Genomic DNA, 18,142 nt, shown 5'->3' with positions numbered 1-18,142 from the left:
TGCCGAGGAAAGTCTCTCTACAAACAGCAAGGAAGCTGGTCCCTGGCCCCCAGGTTCTGTCCCTCATTCCATCTTGGCAGCCACAAGACCCTCTTCACTGCCCCTGGTGTCCAGAAATGCATGTATCTCATTGCCTTGTCCCCTGGGTCCAGTCGTACCTAGGCCCAGACCTCAGCCCCCACCTTTCTGAGGCCCCTGCTGAGTCCCAGCACTGGTTCTTCCCCACTGGCCCTGTAGCCCTCTCAGTCTCTCCGGTCCTTCCAGCCCATTGCTAGTCTTCCTCCTCCAGGAAGCCCTCTCTGCCTGCCCCATCCACCTCAGCTCACACTATCTCTCCCCCTCACTTCTGGTTTATACTGATATTACATGTGTAAACTCTCTACCTGATGCCCAGGTTGCAGACAGGCAGCATGTAGATGGGTGTTTATTTCAGTCTGCACAGTGTCTTAGAGAGAGGTGAATAGTGGGTTACTTGCCAAGATTTTTAAATGGGGCAAATTCACGTAAAAACCTGGATTTTCTGGCTTCTCAAAAAAAGCAGAAGCCCTGGACACTGGCCAGCATCCCTGCCTGGCAGGAGCTGACGGGCATCCTGGCACGGCCCACCCAGCCCAGCCCACCCCTCACCTTATTGCTCTCACTTGTGCCATCTGTCTGGCCAGCCCCTGCAGGCTTTGGGGTCTGCAGCCTCTTGGGATTACTCAGAGCAGAGCAAAGCCCCAGGAGAAGAGCAGCTGAGGCTCCGAGCCACCAGCCCACTGGGCAAAACACTCTTGGGTGGTCGGTGGACCAAAGGGTGACATTGTGAGTGGCTATCTCATCGCTTAGTCCCTTCAAGGCTGTGACCTGGTGCTTGCCCCACTGCCACCTTTCATTCCTTAGTTTTTGGGGGGGTGGGCAGTCCCAGCAAGCCTCCCCTCCAGACTCTGGGCCCCAGGAGGCCCCCCTGCCCTCTGGCTCTCAGGGCAGCCATAAATGTGGATTAAATGAGCACATGCAGAGGTCGCCAGGGTATTGGTAAAGGAAAGGGCTGGACTCCCTCCAAGGTGCAGACCACCCACTTTGATTTTAGTCTCAAAGCAGACAGTAGATTCCAGCTGCGTCTATGGTGCAGTGCTCAGTGGGGTGGGGACACTGGGACTGTGGGGAGGGACTGATGCCCTGCGGTCACGTGGCGGCCCTGCCCCATCTTCAGCCGGGGCCTGCCCCTCCCCTTCCCCCCTTCCTCTCTTTCATTCACACCTTCCTCCCGTCCAGCTGTCTCTGCTCCTGCAGCCCCTTCCTCTCCTATTAACCATCCTGCCTTTTGGTTGTGATGAGGACAGTCCTCTACCCCAACCATCCTTGTCTCCCCACTACACCTGTATTAAAATCCTACCTCTGGACCTGCCCTTCAGGACCGTCCATCACTCTCCCCAACCAGTCCCCTTCCCCCGACCCACCTCCCTCATCCTTCTCTCAGACTCAAAGACAGGTGTTCCCCAAACACGCCCTGAGTGTCCCTGCCGCCCTGCTCATGATGCCACAGGTCCCTCCGATATCTGCTCCCACCTTTGAAAGCCTGTCGCAGACGCCCCTTCCCCAGGACACCTCCCGATGCCTCAGCTGGCAGCCAGTTCTTGTTCCTCTGTCACCATGGTGTCATATCTGCATTGCCTTGATGGGTCCTCTGAACATGAATTTCCTGAGGCCAGAGCCTTAGCATCCTCTCTCGGGACCTACTGGGTACAAGTCTACAATGTACTTATGAACGGAGTAAATGAATGAAAGAACCCACTGACCAGCCCTTGCCCTTTGTAGCTTACCTGGAGCAGAAGAGTTAACACCAATTCAACAAACATTAGTGCATGCTGGGTTGGAGAAGCAGACAGGATTCCTGCTCTCCTGGGGGTTCCGGGCATCTGAGCCTGCTGGGAACATGGGACCACAAAGCACACTGTGGTTCAGGAGGCCACCCTGAATCGAGGCCTGAGCAGGCAGTGTCCGCTGGGTACCTGGGGTAGCGCAGGCACTGCGGAGGAGAGAGGAGGGACGTTCGGGAGGGCTCAGGGACACTCGTGTGAAAGGGAGGTGACCACAAGCTCTCCGAAGCCCCTCTGCCCCTCGGGCCTCTGGGCAGGAGGAAAAGTCCCCCGGGCAAGTCCTCATGGGGCTCTCCTGTCACAGCTGCTCACCAAAGATGCAAAGCAGAGGCTGGGCTGCCAGGAGGAAGGGGCAGCAGAGGTCAAGAGACACCCCTTCTTCAGGAACATGAATTTCAAGCGCTTAGAAGCCGGGATGTTGGACCCTCCCTTCATTCCAGATGTAAGTAGCCTCCCCAGCCTAGACTGAGCCTGTGCATTGATTTATGACCTTCGACTTCACTAAACACCTGTGCTGGGCCCCGGGTCAGAGGCTGAGACCTGTGGGCAAGGGGTGGCCCCCGTCTTCCAGTAGCAGGGTGTTGCCCGGTCTGGGGGTCTCTCTGTACCCACCCTGGCATCATCACCTCTATGAAGTCCTCATCTCCAGAATCCCAGGCTCCCAGAGCCCCTGGGAGGCCTCCCCCACTGACCTAGAATCCCCAGAGGGCAGGGCGCGGGTTTGTCTCTGTGAGTCCCCGCACGGCTGCCCCAGAGCATGTTTGGTGGATGAGATGAGAGAGATCACTATGGTTACGGCGCCGGGGCCAGAGCAGCACTGACGACAGCCCCGTGGCCTGGTGCCTCGACTGCCCCATTTTGCAGGTGAGGAAACTGAGGCCTCCAGGGGATATGTAACTTTAACAGAGCACCTAAGCACTACAGCTGGGACCCCAGCCCAGGTCTGTGTGCCTGCCGAGCCTGTGTGCTGACCTACCACCCCTGACGGGCCTCCGATGCGAGAAGGGCCAGGGAGGTCCTCCTGGCACATCGCCCCGTTGCATACTGTGCGGGGCAGTGATGGCAGGAAGGGGCCCTGAGCTCTCCTCACCCCAGCTGGGGGCCCCTTGGCCCCTCTGAGCGAAGGGCAGCCCGGGTTCCCGGAGCGGGGGTGGCCCTGGGAGACCCCCGCTGCTCTCCATCAAAACCCTCCGGGCCTGGCTGGGGCCCACCAGAGCCACAGGCAGGGCTCCTGGTGACCAGCGCCCTGCCCTCCCAGCCCCGGGCCGTGTACTGCAAGGACGTGCTGGACATCGAGCAGTTCTCCACCGTGAAGGGCGTCAACCTGGACCACACAGACGACGACTTCTACTCCAAGTTCTCCACGGGCTCCGTACCCATCCCTTGGCAAAGCGAGGTGAGCACGGCGGGGCCCTCAGCTTCACCCTGAGGGGAGGGTGCAACGAGGGCAGAAGAGGGACAGCTGGGTGGGCGTCCCTGTGGGCAGACTGGGGCGTGGTGTGGTGCTGGGTCAGGAGCTGGCTGGGCGGGAAGAGGAGGCCTGTCTCAATGGCTCTCTGGAGAAGCGTGGCTGGGAAACAGGAGAAATGGGGCAGCAGTGGGAGGCACGGGGGGGCTGGAGGTGGGGCAAGTTCGAGCTGGTTCGAGTGAGATGGCAGTGATGGGGCAGTGGGCCTGCAGCGCTGGAAGGGGGAGGGTCCGGAGCGCTGGGGGTGAGTCCCGTGGCTGGGAGATGAGCGCTTCCCTGCCGCTGCCCTCCATGGCCGGCTACTGCCTTCTCGGAGAGGGCGGCTTGCAGGGCCGTCAGGGAGAGGCGGTGGGCGGGCCTTGCTGCCTGGCTCTCTGCCCTGTGAGATGGAGGGTGGGCGGAGAGCCTGGCAGGACCGGGCTCGGGGCAGTGTCGCCCAGGGCTGGGCTGCTGGGATTCCTGTCCACCCAAGATGACCAGCGCAGCCCCTGACACCACCCGTGTTTTGACGGCTTCTCCAGATGATCGAAACAGAGTGCTTTAAGGAACTGAATGTGTTTGGACCTAACGGTACCCTCTCGCCGGACCTGAACAGAAGCCACCCTCCAGAACCGCCGAAGAAAGGGCTGCTCCAGAGGCTCTTCAAGCGTCAGGTGAGACCCTCACTCCCACCTCAACCCTGCTGTCCTGGCCTCAGCTCTGGGAACCCCCCAGGTCTTAGCCTTCCAGACAACTGAGACCAACTTGCAGGCTGGGGAGACTGGGGGCAGCAGCAGCCTGGAAGGGAGAGGCAGCCTGTCTGAAGTGCCTTGAGACCCACTGGCTGATGGGGTCCCCAGAGCAGAAGGGGCAGGGCCAGCCCAAAGTTAACCGGTCGTCAGGGTTCCTCAGCCTCGGTGCTGCTGATGCTTTGGGTTAATTCATTGTCACGGGGACTTATGCGTTGAGGGAACTTAGCAGCATCCCTAGCCTCCGCCCAGTAGATGGCAGTAGCACCCACTGCCGTGTGTCAATCAAAAATGTCTCCAGGACTTCCCTGGTGGCGCAGTGGTTGAGAGTCCGCCTGCCGATGCAGGGGACATGGGTTCGTGCCCCGGTCCGGGAAGATCCCACATGCCGCGGAGCGGCTGGGCCCGTGAGCCATGGCCACCGAGCCTGCGCGTCCAGAGCCTGTGCTCCGCAACGGGAGAGGCCACAACAGTGAGAGGCCGCGTACCACCACCCCCAAAAAAAATGTCTCCAGATGCTGCCTAATGGCCCTGGGGACAAAACGCCCCTAGTCGAGAGCCATTGTAAAGACGACGCAAGTTATGTAGGTAAAGATTTGACAAAGAACAGGGGGATCTGGTGCTGGAGAGGTGATCCCCAAAGAACCTCATGGCTCCCGTAGTTTGATGCTGTGCCCTGCAGCTGGCAGCCAGAGGAGACTTTGGCCCTCAGGAAAAGGTATTCTTCCCTCAGAGCCTGTCCCTGGATCAAGGGTTGCTGTGGGCCACGTGGGAGAAATGTCCCAGGAAGGACCCGGCAGGCTTTCTAGAGTGAGAGACCCCTAACCTCATCCCTGCCACCAAGAAGATGGCCACAATAGTGCCGCCTCCTGGCCTGGCCCTTCAAGAAGGCAGGGCCCCATCCTGAGGCCTGGGAGGCCCCTGGTTCCTTACTTTCCTCCTCCCCCCAAGGGAGTAGCAGCAGCTCTGTACCCAGGCCCCGGGCATCCCAGCTCCCTCCTGCTTAGATAACAGGGAAGAGGTGGCTGTTCGTGGCACTCCACTGTGGGCCAGGCACTGTGCTGGGTGCTTTTTGAAGGCGTCTCTTATTTAATCTTCACAAAACCCCAGGCCTTCATTCAACTATTCATTCCACCAATATGTATTGAGCACCTACTCCATGCTAGACTGTTACCTGAGGACTTAAGATGCATCAGCAAGCAACACTGCATCCCTCCTTTGGGGCATCTTAGTGAAGTGTGAGCCCAGGATGTGCTCCCATTAGCCCATTTCACAGATGAGGAAACTGAGGCTGAGAGGAGTTAAGGAACTTGCTCAAGGTCACACAGCCAGTGAGTGAGCCCTTGCGGAGGATCTGGGCTAACAGGGCGGGCAGCACGAATCAGGCACACTGAGAGAAAATGCAGACTGAGGCCTGAGTTTGCGGTTTTATCTAAAAACTTCATGTGAGTTTCACCTCCTATTCCATAATATACTCATATCCATCTACTATAAAAATATAATTTTCGGGCTTTCCTGGTGGCGCAGTGGTTGAGAGTCCGCCTGCCGATGCAGGGGACGCGGGTTCATGCCCCAGTCCGGGAAGATCCCACATACCGCAGAGCGGCTGGGTCCGTGAGCCATGGCCGCTGAGCCAGCACGTCTGGAGCCTGTGCTCCGCAACGGGAGAGGCCACAACAGTGAGAGGCCGGCGTACCGCAAAAAAAAAAAAAAAAAAAAAATATATATATATATATATATAAAATTTTCAAATGCTTCCATTAAGTAAAATTGAAGTTCCAGAAAGAAAAGACCTCCACCCCCGAAGTGGCCAAGCCCCCCAGGACGGCCCGGTATCCTGGGACAAGCGTTTGCTGTGGAAGCTCACGGCCCAGGTTCAAATCCAGCCCTGACCCTTCTCGGTTGGGTGGCAGCGTATTGAACCCAACCCCCGCCCCAGCCTCTGTTTGCCCACATGAAAAATCAGGATGGAGATGCCGGCTGCCCAGGGTGAGTGAGGTGGAGGACAGTGACCTCAGCACAGTGCCTGGCACCACGACTGCCACCAAGGGAGCAGACACGCCAGCTCTCTTCTGCGACGTGAGGGGCCCGCGCCTATGGGGGTGCCAAGAGGGTGCCAGAGATACTGAGGGCGAGCAGCTCGTGGTTCCCAAGCCGGGCACCTGCTAGAGCCCTTTGCACACACAGCCTTGTTTCCGTCTCCCAACAGCCCTGCGCAGAAGTGGCTCCTAACCCACATCACGGGCCAGGCAACCAAGGGAGTCAGACACTTTCTCAAGGTCACTCAGCTAAGCAGTGGCGGATTTAGGATTCGAACCCGGCAGCCTAACTCTGGGCCTGCAGGCCTAACCATGTAGATAGATATTATAGGAGGGACCACCTCCTCTCTGCCTTGGGCGTCTGTTAATCAGGTAAAGCCCTCTGCCCCAAGGGGTGGCCTCCGGACCTGGGTCTGCAGGGGGAGAACAGAAGGCCGCAGAAAGCAAGGCGGGGAGCCGGTCAGCTGAGCTCCCCTCCAGTTCAGATTCAGAGGCCCCTGTGATGCAAGGTCCCCAGGGCTCGACTCTGCGATGACTGACCTTCTCTCTCCCTCTTTCTCTCCTCCCTGCTCACCCCCCTCCCAGCATCAGAACAATTCCAAGAGTTCAGCCAGTTCCAAGACCAGTTTTAACCATCACATAAATTCAAACCATGTCAGTTCAAACTCCACCGGAAGCAGCTAGCTGCAGCTCTGGCCTGAAGCCCACGGTGGGACCAGCCTAGACCCTCCTCCTTAGAAGCGGACTTGTGACCGGTGGAGCTTCCGCCCTGGCGGGCAGGCGGGGGAGCCCTCCAGGAGCCGGGGAAGGAGGCCGTCCAGCCCCGAGATGGGGAGCCTCCAGGTTCCTCAAAGAGATTTCCACTCAGGTCTGTGTTCGGAGGCGGCCCTCAAGCCAAGGTGGATTGGCTGTGTCTCTGTCGAACATTGCAATAGAAATCCAATTGGATACAACTTGCACGTGTTTTAACAGCGTCATAACTAGAACTGAATTTTGTCTTTATTATTTTTAAAGAAAAGTTTTGTAAATTTCTCTATTGTTTCAGTTTACATTTTGTATATTTGTATTTAAATGAAAGTCAGACTTTGAGGGTGTATATTTTCTGTGCAGCCACTGTTAAGCCATGTGTTTTAAGACATTTTAGAGGGGTGGCGGGCGGGGAAGGGTGTAAAAAAAAAAAATGTGACTCAAGACTTGCAGAGCCTCAAATGAGAAAATGTTTTTATTAAATGTAGAAAATGATTCCCATTTCACCTTTAAAGGATTGAGTGTATCCATCTCTATAACCTTTCCCTCCCTCGCATTGGTATCACCGTTCTGTTGGCTTGTAACTCTCTGAATTAAATGCTCAAAGACCGACTGGGACTTCACCCCCAGCCAGGATGTCTTCCGTTGGGGTCCATGGAGTTGCCTGGGCCCAACTCCGTCAAGATGTGCACTTTTCCTTTGGGGGCACACGATGCCACTGTTGCTTTGGCCTTGGCCTCCTCTTCCTTCTGGAAGGCGGCCGGTACGTGGAGCTGAGGGTCTTCAGCTCAAGGGTGTCTAGGCCTTTTTCTTTCTGAGTAGGTTCTGACTGCTAAAGCCAGTATGTTTTCAAGAGGCTTGCATTTGGGGATTGTTTTATTCTAGTTTTAAGAGACGCATAGCAACGATGAGGAGTAGTCATGGAACCCCAAGAGTCCCAAATGCTTACAGCCCATAGAAACATCAGGGAGCGGAGGTCTTGGGCTTGTAGAGGAGAAGGTGGCTCTCCAGGATCTCTGGGCATGTCCCTTGAGTGTTTACGGGGTCATAGGGCCTTGAGAGCTTCCTGGGGCCCCGCAGATTCATTGGCTCAGGTGGCATGGATGCCTGAGGTTGGCTCTCCAAGCAAATGGGAGAGGCCGGGCCACCCACAGAAGCTCAAGAAAAACTCACTGTCCCTTCCGGGAGAGGTGAAGCAGAGGCGAGCTCTCATCGGGCATCTCAAAGCTCCAGGCACAAGTAGCCCCAGGAGAACTTGGTGGCTTTGCCAGACCAGGGTCTCTAAAGGCAGCCCCCAGGCCCTTTGAGCAGGGCTCTCCAGCCCCAGGGAGCGGCCAGCCTCCCCCCTGCCGCCTTCACAAGGTGACAGGGAGCAAAGCTGCCTTTGCCTCCCCTCCGGGACGGGGTGAACAGTTGAATTCCCGGCTCCCCTGCTTGCCAGGTCACCCTCAGTCAGACCTGGTCTCAGCCACTGGGCAGCTGCCAGGGTTTCTCCCGGCGCGGGCCCTGCACTTCCTGCAGCAGCATCTCCTGTTAAAATACAGATTCTGGGCTCCATCCCAAACCTACGGAATGGGATTCCCTGGGAGTAGGGCCCAGGAATCTGTATCTCTATAAAGCGCGCCAGGTCATTCTGATGCACCCTGGAGTGTGAGAACCACTGCCTTAGGCCATCGGTGGGGCTTTTGATGTGATCCTCCCAAACTTATTTCTCTAGGTGACCAGGCAACTTTGGAGCCTGAGCTTTTAGGGAGGAGAGAGAAGCCAGCGTGTCAGCCTGTGTCCCAATTTCCATGCTCCTTCCCCAAACTTTGCCATTGGGTCCTGAGGCTAGACAGGGGCCTGACCGTTGCAACTGACCATTTTGAGGTCATTTTACAAGGAAAGAGAAGAAAAGAAACAGTTGGGCCTCCCTTAGATCCCTTTAACGTGCAGTATTATTTTCTTCAAGACCAGCTCTCGTCTCCGAGGCTGCTTCCGTTACCTCTCTGGAGCTGAGTACAAGATTAATACAAACAGCCGTGTTCAGTGTTTGCTGAGGAAGTGGAAAGCTCTTTGACCAGTATTTTAAGATCCTCACGCTCTTACTGACCCTCCTCAATGAAAAGGACAGTCATCTTCCTGGGACAGTCAGTAGTCCACGCCACCACCCTCCTGTCCAGAAATTTCATTCATTTTGCCCGATTCACAGCAACTCAAACCTTTCCAAACGGACTGGTGGGGAGCAACCAGTCTCTTTATACCTCAAAGCCAACGCACTGTCCGTTTGCGGTAGAGAATCATCAAGAAGCAAGAAAGAAAACATACATCTGCTCAGTGTGTTTCTACATCGTGAGAGCACAGAAGCACAGGACTTTGCGTGGCTCTCAGGATAACGGGAGTCTTCCTTCACCCTCGCCACCTGTCCCCTGAGCGCTCCAAAGTGTACAGGGTCAGAGTCACTGGCCTTTGCAATCCTCCTTTTCCTTTCGGTCCATTGCTTTGTACAGAGAAGGGGCGTCTTCATTTGGAACAGTGCCTGAAAGCCAGCCCCCTCCCCTCTGGGTCCCCAGTTGCCACAGGTCCTGTCCCTGGACCCCCTGCCCCGCCGCCAACCTCTACTCCAGCTTGTTTTCTATGGCTGCGTTTTTAAAAAGATTTTTTAACTTAAAAAAAAAAACAAACCTTCCCACCATCTACCTGTCCAGGAGGAGGCCTATTTGGGCAGCCAGTGGATTTAAATCTTTTTACTGCATTTGAACTCTTCACGGAAGAGACTTTCTTCCTCCAAGCATGACGTTTTTCTCACCGGACCTTCTCTGACTTCGTGCCTTTGAGGTGAGACGCAGGGTCTTGCAGAAGCACCTCTGCTTCCCCTGTTCCGGAGCCAAGCCGCTGTCCCCAGTGAAACGGGGGTGGTCTCTGCCGTGATCACCATGACCTGTGAGTGTTTCTCAAGCCCCCTGGGCGGCTCCCATGATTATCACCCACAAGATCACAAAGACCCAACCCCACCTTCACGGAGGATGGCACCACCTCCCACATCAACTCATCCTCTGATCTTTCTAGGCCGGGAACATCGTTCTTTAAACCACGAGGCTTCTCGCGAGGGCGGCTGACTTGCACAGTAGCTAAGGGCTGCCCTGTCTTGAGCCGCCCCAGGAGGGCTTGTTGCCCGAAATGCACTGCTCTTAACAAAGGGGAGCGCTCAGTCTTGGAGGCCATGCAGCACGGAAGCAAGCGGTGTGGCCTGGGGTATGCACGCTTCTCAGGCAGCCCACGGGGGCAAATGGCAGTGAGTTCTGGGGACACGTATGTGGACGTGGCCTTGGCATTGAAAGCACAAGTGAGATGCGGCTGCCTGCCCTTGAATCTAGCAATCCTTGGTGATGCTGAGGGCCTGGCCTCCGAGAGGCCAGGGGTCAAGGAGCCCAGCCCTCCGTGGAAGCTTCCCCCTATCCTTCTACACCCCTGTCCTTTCCCCCAGACTTTTCCCACTAACTTTCTCATGCAAACTGCTGACCCAGACCTCAATACAGAGGGAGCACTGCAGCCTCCTTGAGCCTGGTAGCCCAGGCCTTGCTGAAGGGAACAGCGGCCTTGCGGACCACCAAGTCCCCCGAGATGAAGAGGAAACGCCAGTCGGGGTGACACCCAGCTCTCCTCTGGGGCTGCTGTGTGCTTGCGTATCCATGGGCAACCCCTCTGGTTGTCTCCTGTTCTCTAGCTCCACACTCTGAGGTAGGACCTCCTAACTTTTTAGCCTTTCTATGGAAAGAGTGTGAAATCTTTGTGCATTTCCAAGCGCAGAGCTGTGAGTCACGAACGGCAGAGAGCTCGCTTTCTGATCACAACAGACCACATGGTGACACCTCGTCCCCCTAGGCACCTTCTGTACCTACTTTTAGGACCAACCAGCCCAGCTTTTGAAGCTCCAACGTGTAGGGGTCAGACCCTGCTCAGGTGCAGGTACCTCGTCTGGTCTAACTTTAAAGGCTTGTGCTGTGGACAGTGGCTAAAACCTTTGAAACACTAGCTCTCCTTAGGAGGGAAAGACACTCCCCAAAAGAAGAATCTAGATGTCTTTCCCTGGTCCATCACTAAGTCATTTTTGTAATAGATCAAAAGCAAATGTTCTCAATTAGAAGAGCTTAGTGGCTGTTAAAATAATTAGTGTTAAAATAACAATCCTTCTAGTATCCAAAGGTTGCTATTTTTTTTTTCAGGGAAATTTTAACATTGATGAGTAAAAATAGTTCCATTCTGGAGTCATTCCCGAGGATAACGGCTTCTGTTCTCCTGCTGCTCTTGAATCTTTGTATGTTCCCTCGATATGTCACAGTGCTGCTGTATCTAGATCGAACCACTGTTGTTGTTTTTTTAAGAGAAATAAATTCCTTAATGAAAATACGGCTGCACTTCTTCCCTTCTGCTGAGCTGTTCTATTTCTTCTGCCAATGCCAGCTGCCCCCAAGATGCCAGGACGTGCTGCTTCAGTCTTTGAGTTAACCTTTCCTCAGGTGGACGGTTCAGCCCCACCCAATGCTGGCCCCCATGTTGACCACCCGACCTGCCCTGGCCCAGCTCCAGGGGGCAGGGTCTAAGGAGACCACCTGAGCCCTTTCCAGGTTGATGGGCTTCTGATCGCAGAGCCAGCAGACGGCTCCAGAAGTGTTCCTGCCACAAGGTACCATGCAGGAGTGGGGCGAGGGGCCTGAGTGGGTGCTGGCACCCAGATCAGAGGGGGCACCTCCACCTGGCAGGTTTTACCTGACAGAGGCCACAACTCGGATGTGGGCTCCACAGAGAGGGCCTCTTCTGGCTGTCCAGCCTTCACGGAGCCACATGTTAGAAGTGCTCACCAGCACGGCAGGATGGCCTCAGGACCTGGAGTCCCAGTCTAGGACCCGAGACCCGACCAGTCCGCCTTCACCTGCCTGGCTTAGTGGGACAATGAATAGGGCTCTGGGCTCAAACAACCCCTTCCTGACAATCTGTGTGAGTTTGAGCGGCCACTTAACCCTGAGCCTCAGTGGCTTCGTGTGTACAGTGGGGTAACACCTGCTGGGGTGCGGGTTCTCCTGGAAGATTCAGGGGGACACGTGTGATGCCCAGCACAGAGGCCTTTGCCATGGAGGACACTGTCGCCCTGGCTGTCTTTGGACCCCTTTTGAGCCTTGACAGGGCAGGGGTCCTAGACCCACACACATCGGCCCCTGGGCCCAGCCCGGGAGCTGGCGGCAGTCCTAGCCCCTGGCAAGGGAGGCCCTGAGCTGGGAGTCGAGGCTGGAGCCGCCCACCTCACAGGGAAGGTAGGAACTGGAATCGTGTCGCCCCGTGGCTCCCGGAGCAGGTGTCTTTCCTAACGACGTTGGAGGACTGAGGAGGAGTCTGCTCACTGAGGGGCTCGAGGGAGGGGGGCTGGTGAGCAATGGGGATGGCGTGGGGACCTGCTTGTCTGAGGGCCTGAGGGGGACTTCTCCTGGAGAAAAAGGAGGGGTGGGAGGAGTGCTCTGAGCCTCTGGACAGGGGTCCCATCACAGGGGCTGTTATCTCGGTGGCCCCAGCGCTTTCTCTGGGACCTTCTCCCACCGTCCCAGGACCCTCCGCCACCTGAGCCGGCCCCCCAGGCAGACAGAGCCTCCGTCCTCCTGGGACAGAGGGGCCAAGGGAGAAACTCCAGCCCCGCACACCGGCCACCCGCCCCTGATACCTCTGGGCCCCTTCCCAGGCAGAAGGGGCGGGCCAGGGGCAGGCGGCCCCTCCCTGACCTCCTCTCACTATGGACAGCCGTAGACGTGGTAAGTGGGGGCTGAAATGGCCTCCAACTGACTTATTTTCAGCGAGGCTCAGCGTGGGCACCCCCAGGACACCAAAGAGCCTCAGGACGCTATCCGTCTGGCAGGGGGCCTATCGGGGGGGCGGGGTCTACCTGCCACCCCTGGAGACTGTGAAGAGGAAGGAGACAAGGGACCCTCGGGGATGGGCACTCGAGCCGTAGCAGGTCAGGGCTCCTGGTACCACTTTGGCTGTCCCTCAAGCCAAGCACTGCCAGGCCAGGTTGGCTGTCGGCGGGGGGGACAGGGCAGGCAGAACTATAGGAAGGAGGCCGTTCACTTGGCTCGAGGGCTCCCCCCTCTCAGCCATAAATCAGATAAAAGCCCTGCCTGTCCAGCTTGTATTCCAGGGGCATCAGTTCCCCACACACACAGATAAACCAGGGGTTGTGGAGACTCAGGCCAGTGCCTCTCACACTTAGGGAGCATAGCCTCACCTGGAGCTTTGTAAACTACAGATTCTGATTCACTAGGCCTGGGTCAGGGTCTGCATTCCTAACAAGCTCCCTGGAACGGCTGCTGGCCCACGGGCTATCTTTGAGGAGAGAACCTCAAACTGGGAAGTCAGGCCAAGGTCTCTGGCCAAGCCAGGGCCTGCGTTCCCACTGCTGTCCCCTTCAGGCCCTGCATTCAGAGGTACAGATATCTTAGGAGTACTCGAGTGTGTCTGCCCTGCCCTCAGAGGGGCTCAAGCTAGTGGTTCTCAATGTCTGGTCCCCGGACACGCAGCAGGAGCCTCCCTGGGAGCTCGTGCAAATCCTCACCCTGACCCCAGGCCCACTGAATCAGAAACTCTGGGTGGGACCTGGTAACAGGCCCTCCAGGTGATTCGGGGGCACACTCAAGTTTGCGGGACCCTGATTTACAAAGTGCTTTCATCTCCTTAAAATCTTGTTGAAGCCCACGGTCTCCCTGTGGACAGCTTGTTAAGCTGAGACGGTGGAGGGTTCACGTGGGTGAGGTTCATACCTATAAGTGGGAGAAGGTGAGTGTGGTTGGCTGCCCTCGTTCCTCAAAAATGAGAGCGAGGATGTAACATGTGGTCGTACTGCCTTATCTCTTTAAAAATGAAAGGATAAGCCAAACACTAAAAGAGAGAAAAAATTACCTAGAGGGAGAAGTAGCCAACAGGGACGTGGGGTGGGGGAACAGATATAAAAGGCAGATTTCTTTGAATGTGCCTGTCTCGTAGATTTGACTTTGAAAGCTACGGGTCAAACATAAAATAAATCTGAACTCAGGGGAGATTTTTATTCAAAAGGATTCTTGCCAAGGAGGAAAGAAGGGGTTATTGCCAACAGGGGGATGGAGAATATCGCAGAAGAGAGGCCGCTTTGACCCTGAGATCTGCAAGGACTCAGGGGTTTTCGTTCTGGAGGAGAGTAAACACGCCGCCTCCCATCCCACTTCCCCACCCTCGTTCTTTCCAGAAGAGAACACTATAGAGGCCAGCGTATTGTCCAAGGGGCTGTGTGCTGGCTCAGGCTGAGGGCGGGACAGAGTTCAGGGTCTGGAGGAAGGAGACAAACGTAACCAAAGCTGGGTTGACAAGCATTTTGTTCCGACGGGCCAGTGAGGACCGACAGTTCAACTATTCATTTAGGAGGCAAAGGGTGGGAATTTGGAGGGTCTGTATCTGGCCTTGTCCTAGGCAAACGAGGGGGACATCCATGGGTCTTATCCAAGTCATATGGAAAGGGAGGTTCTTTGCAGTGAGCTGTTTTTTTTTTTTTTTTCCGGAACTCAAAAGGGTGAGGGGTTATTTCTTTAAAGTCACTGTTTTGCAAGATCCCAGGGGCTCAGATAAAATTCAACACTGTCACCTGTAAACGCTTTAGATGATTATAAAACAAAACTAATATCTTTAAAAGCATTCCCTAAAAATCAAAAGACAAAACAAACCTATCTGGGTACGCAGCTGGTGGCGTAATCACACAGAGAACGCTCCTGTGACTTTGAAACCGAACAGGACCCCGTGGGGCCCTCCCAGCTACAAAAGCCCCTCCATGTCCCCTGTTTGCAGAAAAAAGGCTTTAGTCTCCTAGGCCTTCCCCAAGCTCCAGAGAGCAGCTCAGGCAGTTAATAGGACAGAGTCACAGGACTTTGGGTTCCCCTGAAGGGATGTAGATAACAATCTAGAACATATTTGAGTTTTTCTGCAGAAACTAAGACACCCACCCAAGGGGAGGATGGTGACTACACGCTGACCACAAGCACGCAGACCCCAGACTGGCTGGAACCAGAAGGTTGAGATTCTGGGGACATCACCCTGTTACCACCAACCAATCAGAAGAACGTCACACGCCCTGCAGCCACCACCCCAAATTTTACCTTTAAAAAGTCTTCCCTGGGCTTCCCTGGTGGCGCAGTGGCTGAGAGTCCGCCTGCCGATGCAGGGGACGCGGGTGTTGTGCCCCGGTCCGGGAAGATCCCACATGCCGCGGAGCGGCTGGGCCCGTGAGCCATGGCCGCTGAGCCTGCGCATCCGGAGCCTGTGCTCCGCAATGGGAGGGGCCACAACAGTGAGAGGCCCGCGTACGGCTGAAAAAAATAAACTAATTAATTAAAAGTCTTCCCTAAAAGCCGCCGGGAATTTGGGTTTTTTGAGCACCAGCCGCCTGTTCCCTTTGCTCGGCCCCGAAGTAAACCTTTCTGTCCAGATTCTGACATTTTGGTTGTTTGGCCTCACTGTGCGTCGGGCACACAAACCTGGGTTTGACCACAGCAGGGAGTCCTGTGGGACCCAGACCGTGGCCTCCAAATACCATTTCCCACTAAAAGGACCCAGGGCTCCTGGGGAAATGGCCGACTTCAAGGCTGGGGGAGAAAAGGCCCAGGAGAAACCTGGAGTATCTTGTTGTCCCAGAAAACAAGGAATTTATCAAAGACTGCTAGGGTTGTGTCCAAAGTACTCAGGAGCAACTTGAAGGAGTTCCCAGTGGCCAAATAGGGGATAACTGGAATATTAGTAAGAACGACAGATTAAAACAATCAAACATGTTGAAATCCAGGAGTTTATAATAATATTCAATAATTTTTTTTTTAAAGAAAAACATCATCAGTCTTTTTTTTTTTTTAGCTGCACGGCTTGTGGAATGTTAGTTCCCCAACCAGGGATTGAACCCACGGCCTCCGCAGTGAAAGTGTGGAGTCCTAACCACTGGACCGCCAGGGAATTCCCCATCAGTCACATTTGGAGGATTCTAGAGAACTAATACATTTTTTGGAAAACTAATAAATAATGGAAAAGAATCAAGTCCCATTTATCGTCCAATAGAGTTTATGCCAGGAATGCATTGATATAGACTTTATGTCCCGCATTCTCTCTCTCAGCCACCTAGAAAGGGTTGAATACTCTTATGATGCCCATTTACAAATTAGGAAACCGAGGCCTTGAGAGAATAATTTAACCAAGCTCTCCCAGCTACATAAATAGAGGTGCTGGGACCTGAACCAGGCCATTGGGCTCCAGAACTTGTATGCTTGGCCACTGGGTCATACAACTGCTATAATGAAGACACTCTTTGCTTTGCCCAGCCAAAGGCAAAGACTTCAGAGAGACAAAAGCTCAGACAGGAAATGCCAGGGCCTGAGGCTCATTGAATCTTCGATGTCTTGTCCATGTTACTTTACAGAAAAACCTCACACCACTTCAAGCATGAGAATGTTCTCACTCATCTGATAATGCGCCTGGCATCCAGGAGACATTTTTTTAAAAATTATTTTCCTCGCTTTCCCATCTTCCCCCCATAAAACAACAACAATGAAAACTACCAACTACATAAGGCCGAGCCAGAAAACCCTGTCTGGGGGTTGGGCTGATGGCTGAGTATTAGAACAGAGCCGTTCCCAGCATCAGTGCCCAAGCTTTCTACTAACTTGAAAGAACATTTGTCGTTGGCTTGGGTAGAAACCTCATCTGAATAAACCCTCTTGTGCAGATTTTGATGGTGATATTTTGAAGACATGTCTACACTGGGAGTGTGAATTCCAGAGTAGGGTCCTGCATAAGCTAGCTAAGCACTGCACTTCCACGCATGTGTTATTTCACTGTTTATACCAAAGCATTTCAATGTAAATTACACACAAGATAACATTTGAGTGAGGCAAAAACCCCGGACCCCAGTATTATGGAGCTCATCAAAGCCTGAGAAAAGCTGAACTTGACTTTGGCACAAACTCCGAAGTAAGGATTTTCAAAGCAAATAGGTTTTTCAGGCAAGGGGAAAAATTACACTTAGCAAGCCTGTGAAAACTGCCTTATATTTAAAGTGGGTTTCTTGTGGACCACATAGAATTGGGCCCTCCTTTTTTATCCAATCGGACAATCTCTGTCTTTTAACTGGCATGTTTGGACTACTCATGTTTAAAGTATTGTGTTGGCCAAAAAGTTCATTTGGGTTTTTAACCAACCCAATAATTTCTATGAATATGGGTGGATTAAAACCTTCTATCTTGTTAGCTATTTTCTATTTGGTCCGTTTGTTCCTATTTCTTCCTCCTTTTCTGCCTATGTGAGTTTAATTGAGCATTTTTTATGATTCCATATAACTCTTGACTTATTATTTATACATCTTTTAAAAACATCTTAGGAGTTACCATAGGGCTTACAATATACGTTTTAAAATAATCTGAGTCTACCTTCAAATAATATTATACTGCTCTATAAGTCATGTAAGGATCTTAAAACTTTTATTCCCATTACTCAGCCACAAAAAGATACAAAATTGGTCTATTAGTAGTGAGGTGGATGGACCTAGGGTCTGTCATACAGAATGAAGTCAGAAAGAAAAATCAAATACAGTATGCTAATGTATATATATGGAAGCTAAAAAAAGAAAATGGTACTGCTGAACCTAGTGGCAGGGCAGGAATAAAGACTTAGATATAGAGAATGGACTTGAGGACATGGTGGGGGGCTGGGCAGAGGGGGAAGCTGGGGCGAAGTGAGAGTAGCATCGACATATATACACTAACAAATGTAAAAGAGATAGCTAGTGGGATTGTTGGCAGTCTGTATATCTTCTTTGGAGAAATGTCTGTTTAGGTCTTCTGCCCATTTTTGGATTGTGTTGTTTGTTTTTTTGTTATTGAGCTGCATGAGCTGCTTGTAAATTTTGGAGATTAATCCTTTGTCAGTTGCTTCATTTGCAAATATTTTCTCCCATTCTGAGGGTTGTCTTTTGGTCTTGTTTATGGTTTCCTAATGCTCAACATCATTAATCATCAGAGAAATGCAAATCAAAACTACAATGAGATATCATCTCACACCAGTCAGAATGGCCATCATCAAAAAATCTAGAAACAATAAATGCTGGAGAGGGTATGGAGAAAAGGGAACCCTCTTGCACATTCCTCTTTGTGCAAGAGGAATGTAATGATACATAATGGAATGTAAATTGATACAGCCACTATGGAGAACAGTATGGAGGTTCCTTAAAAAACTAAAAATAGAACTACCATATGACCCAGCAATCCCACT

General features: G+C 53.5%; 1 protein-coding gene across 2 annotated transcripts in view; it reads left to right on the top strand.

Moving 5' to 3' along the window:
• The window catches only part of GRK5 (G protein-coupled receptor kinase 5), a 224,820-nt gene extending 213,589 nt beyond the window's left edge, over window positions 1–11,231 (top strand). For both annotated transcript variants that reach the window (XM_060286044.1, XM_060286043.1), the window contains 4 exons: window positions 2,167–2,304; window positions 3,121–3,258; window positions 3,852–3,983; window positions 6,683–11,231. In XM_060286044.1, coding sequence (XP_060142027.1) covers window positions 2,167–2,304; window positions 3,121–3,258; window positions 3,852–3,983; window positions 6,683–6,781 — 507 coding nt within the window. In that variant the 3' untranslated portion in view covers window positions 6,782–11,231. The remainder of the gene's footprint in view (window positions 1–2,166; window positions 2,305–3,120; window positions 3,259–3,851; window positions 3,984–6,682) is intronic.
• The last annotated feature ends 6,911 nt before the right edge of the window (window positions 11,232–18,142 follow it).

This window comes from Globicephala melas, chromosome 16, assembly GCF_963455315.2.
Source record: "Globicephala melas chromosome 16, mGloMel1.2, whole genome shotgun sequence".
Lineage (NCBI taxonomy): Eukaryota > Metazoa > Chordata > Mammalia > Artiodactyla > Delphinidae > Globicephala > Globicephala melas.
Note: the sequence above shows the minus strand (reverse complement) of the source record. Positions and strands in the feature narration are given on the sequence as shown.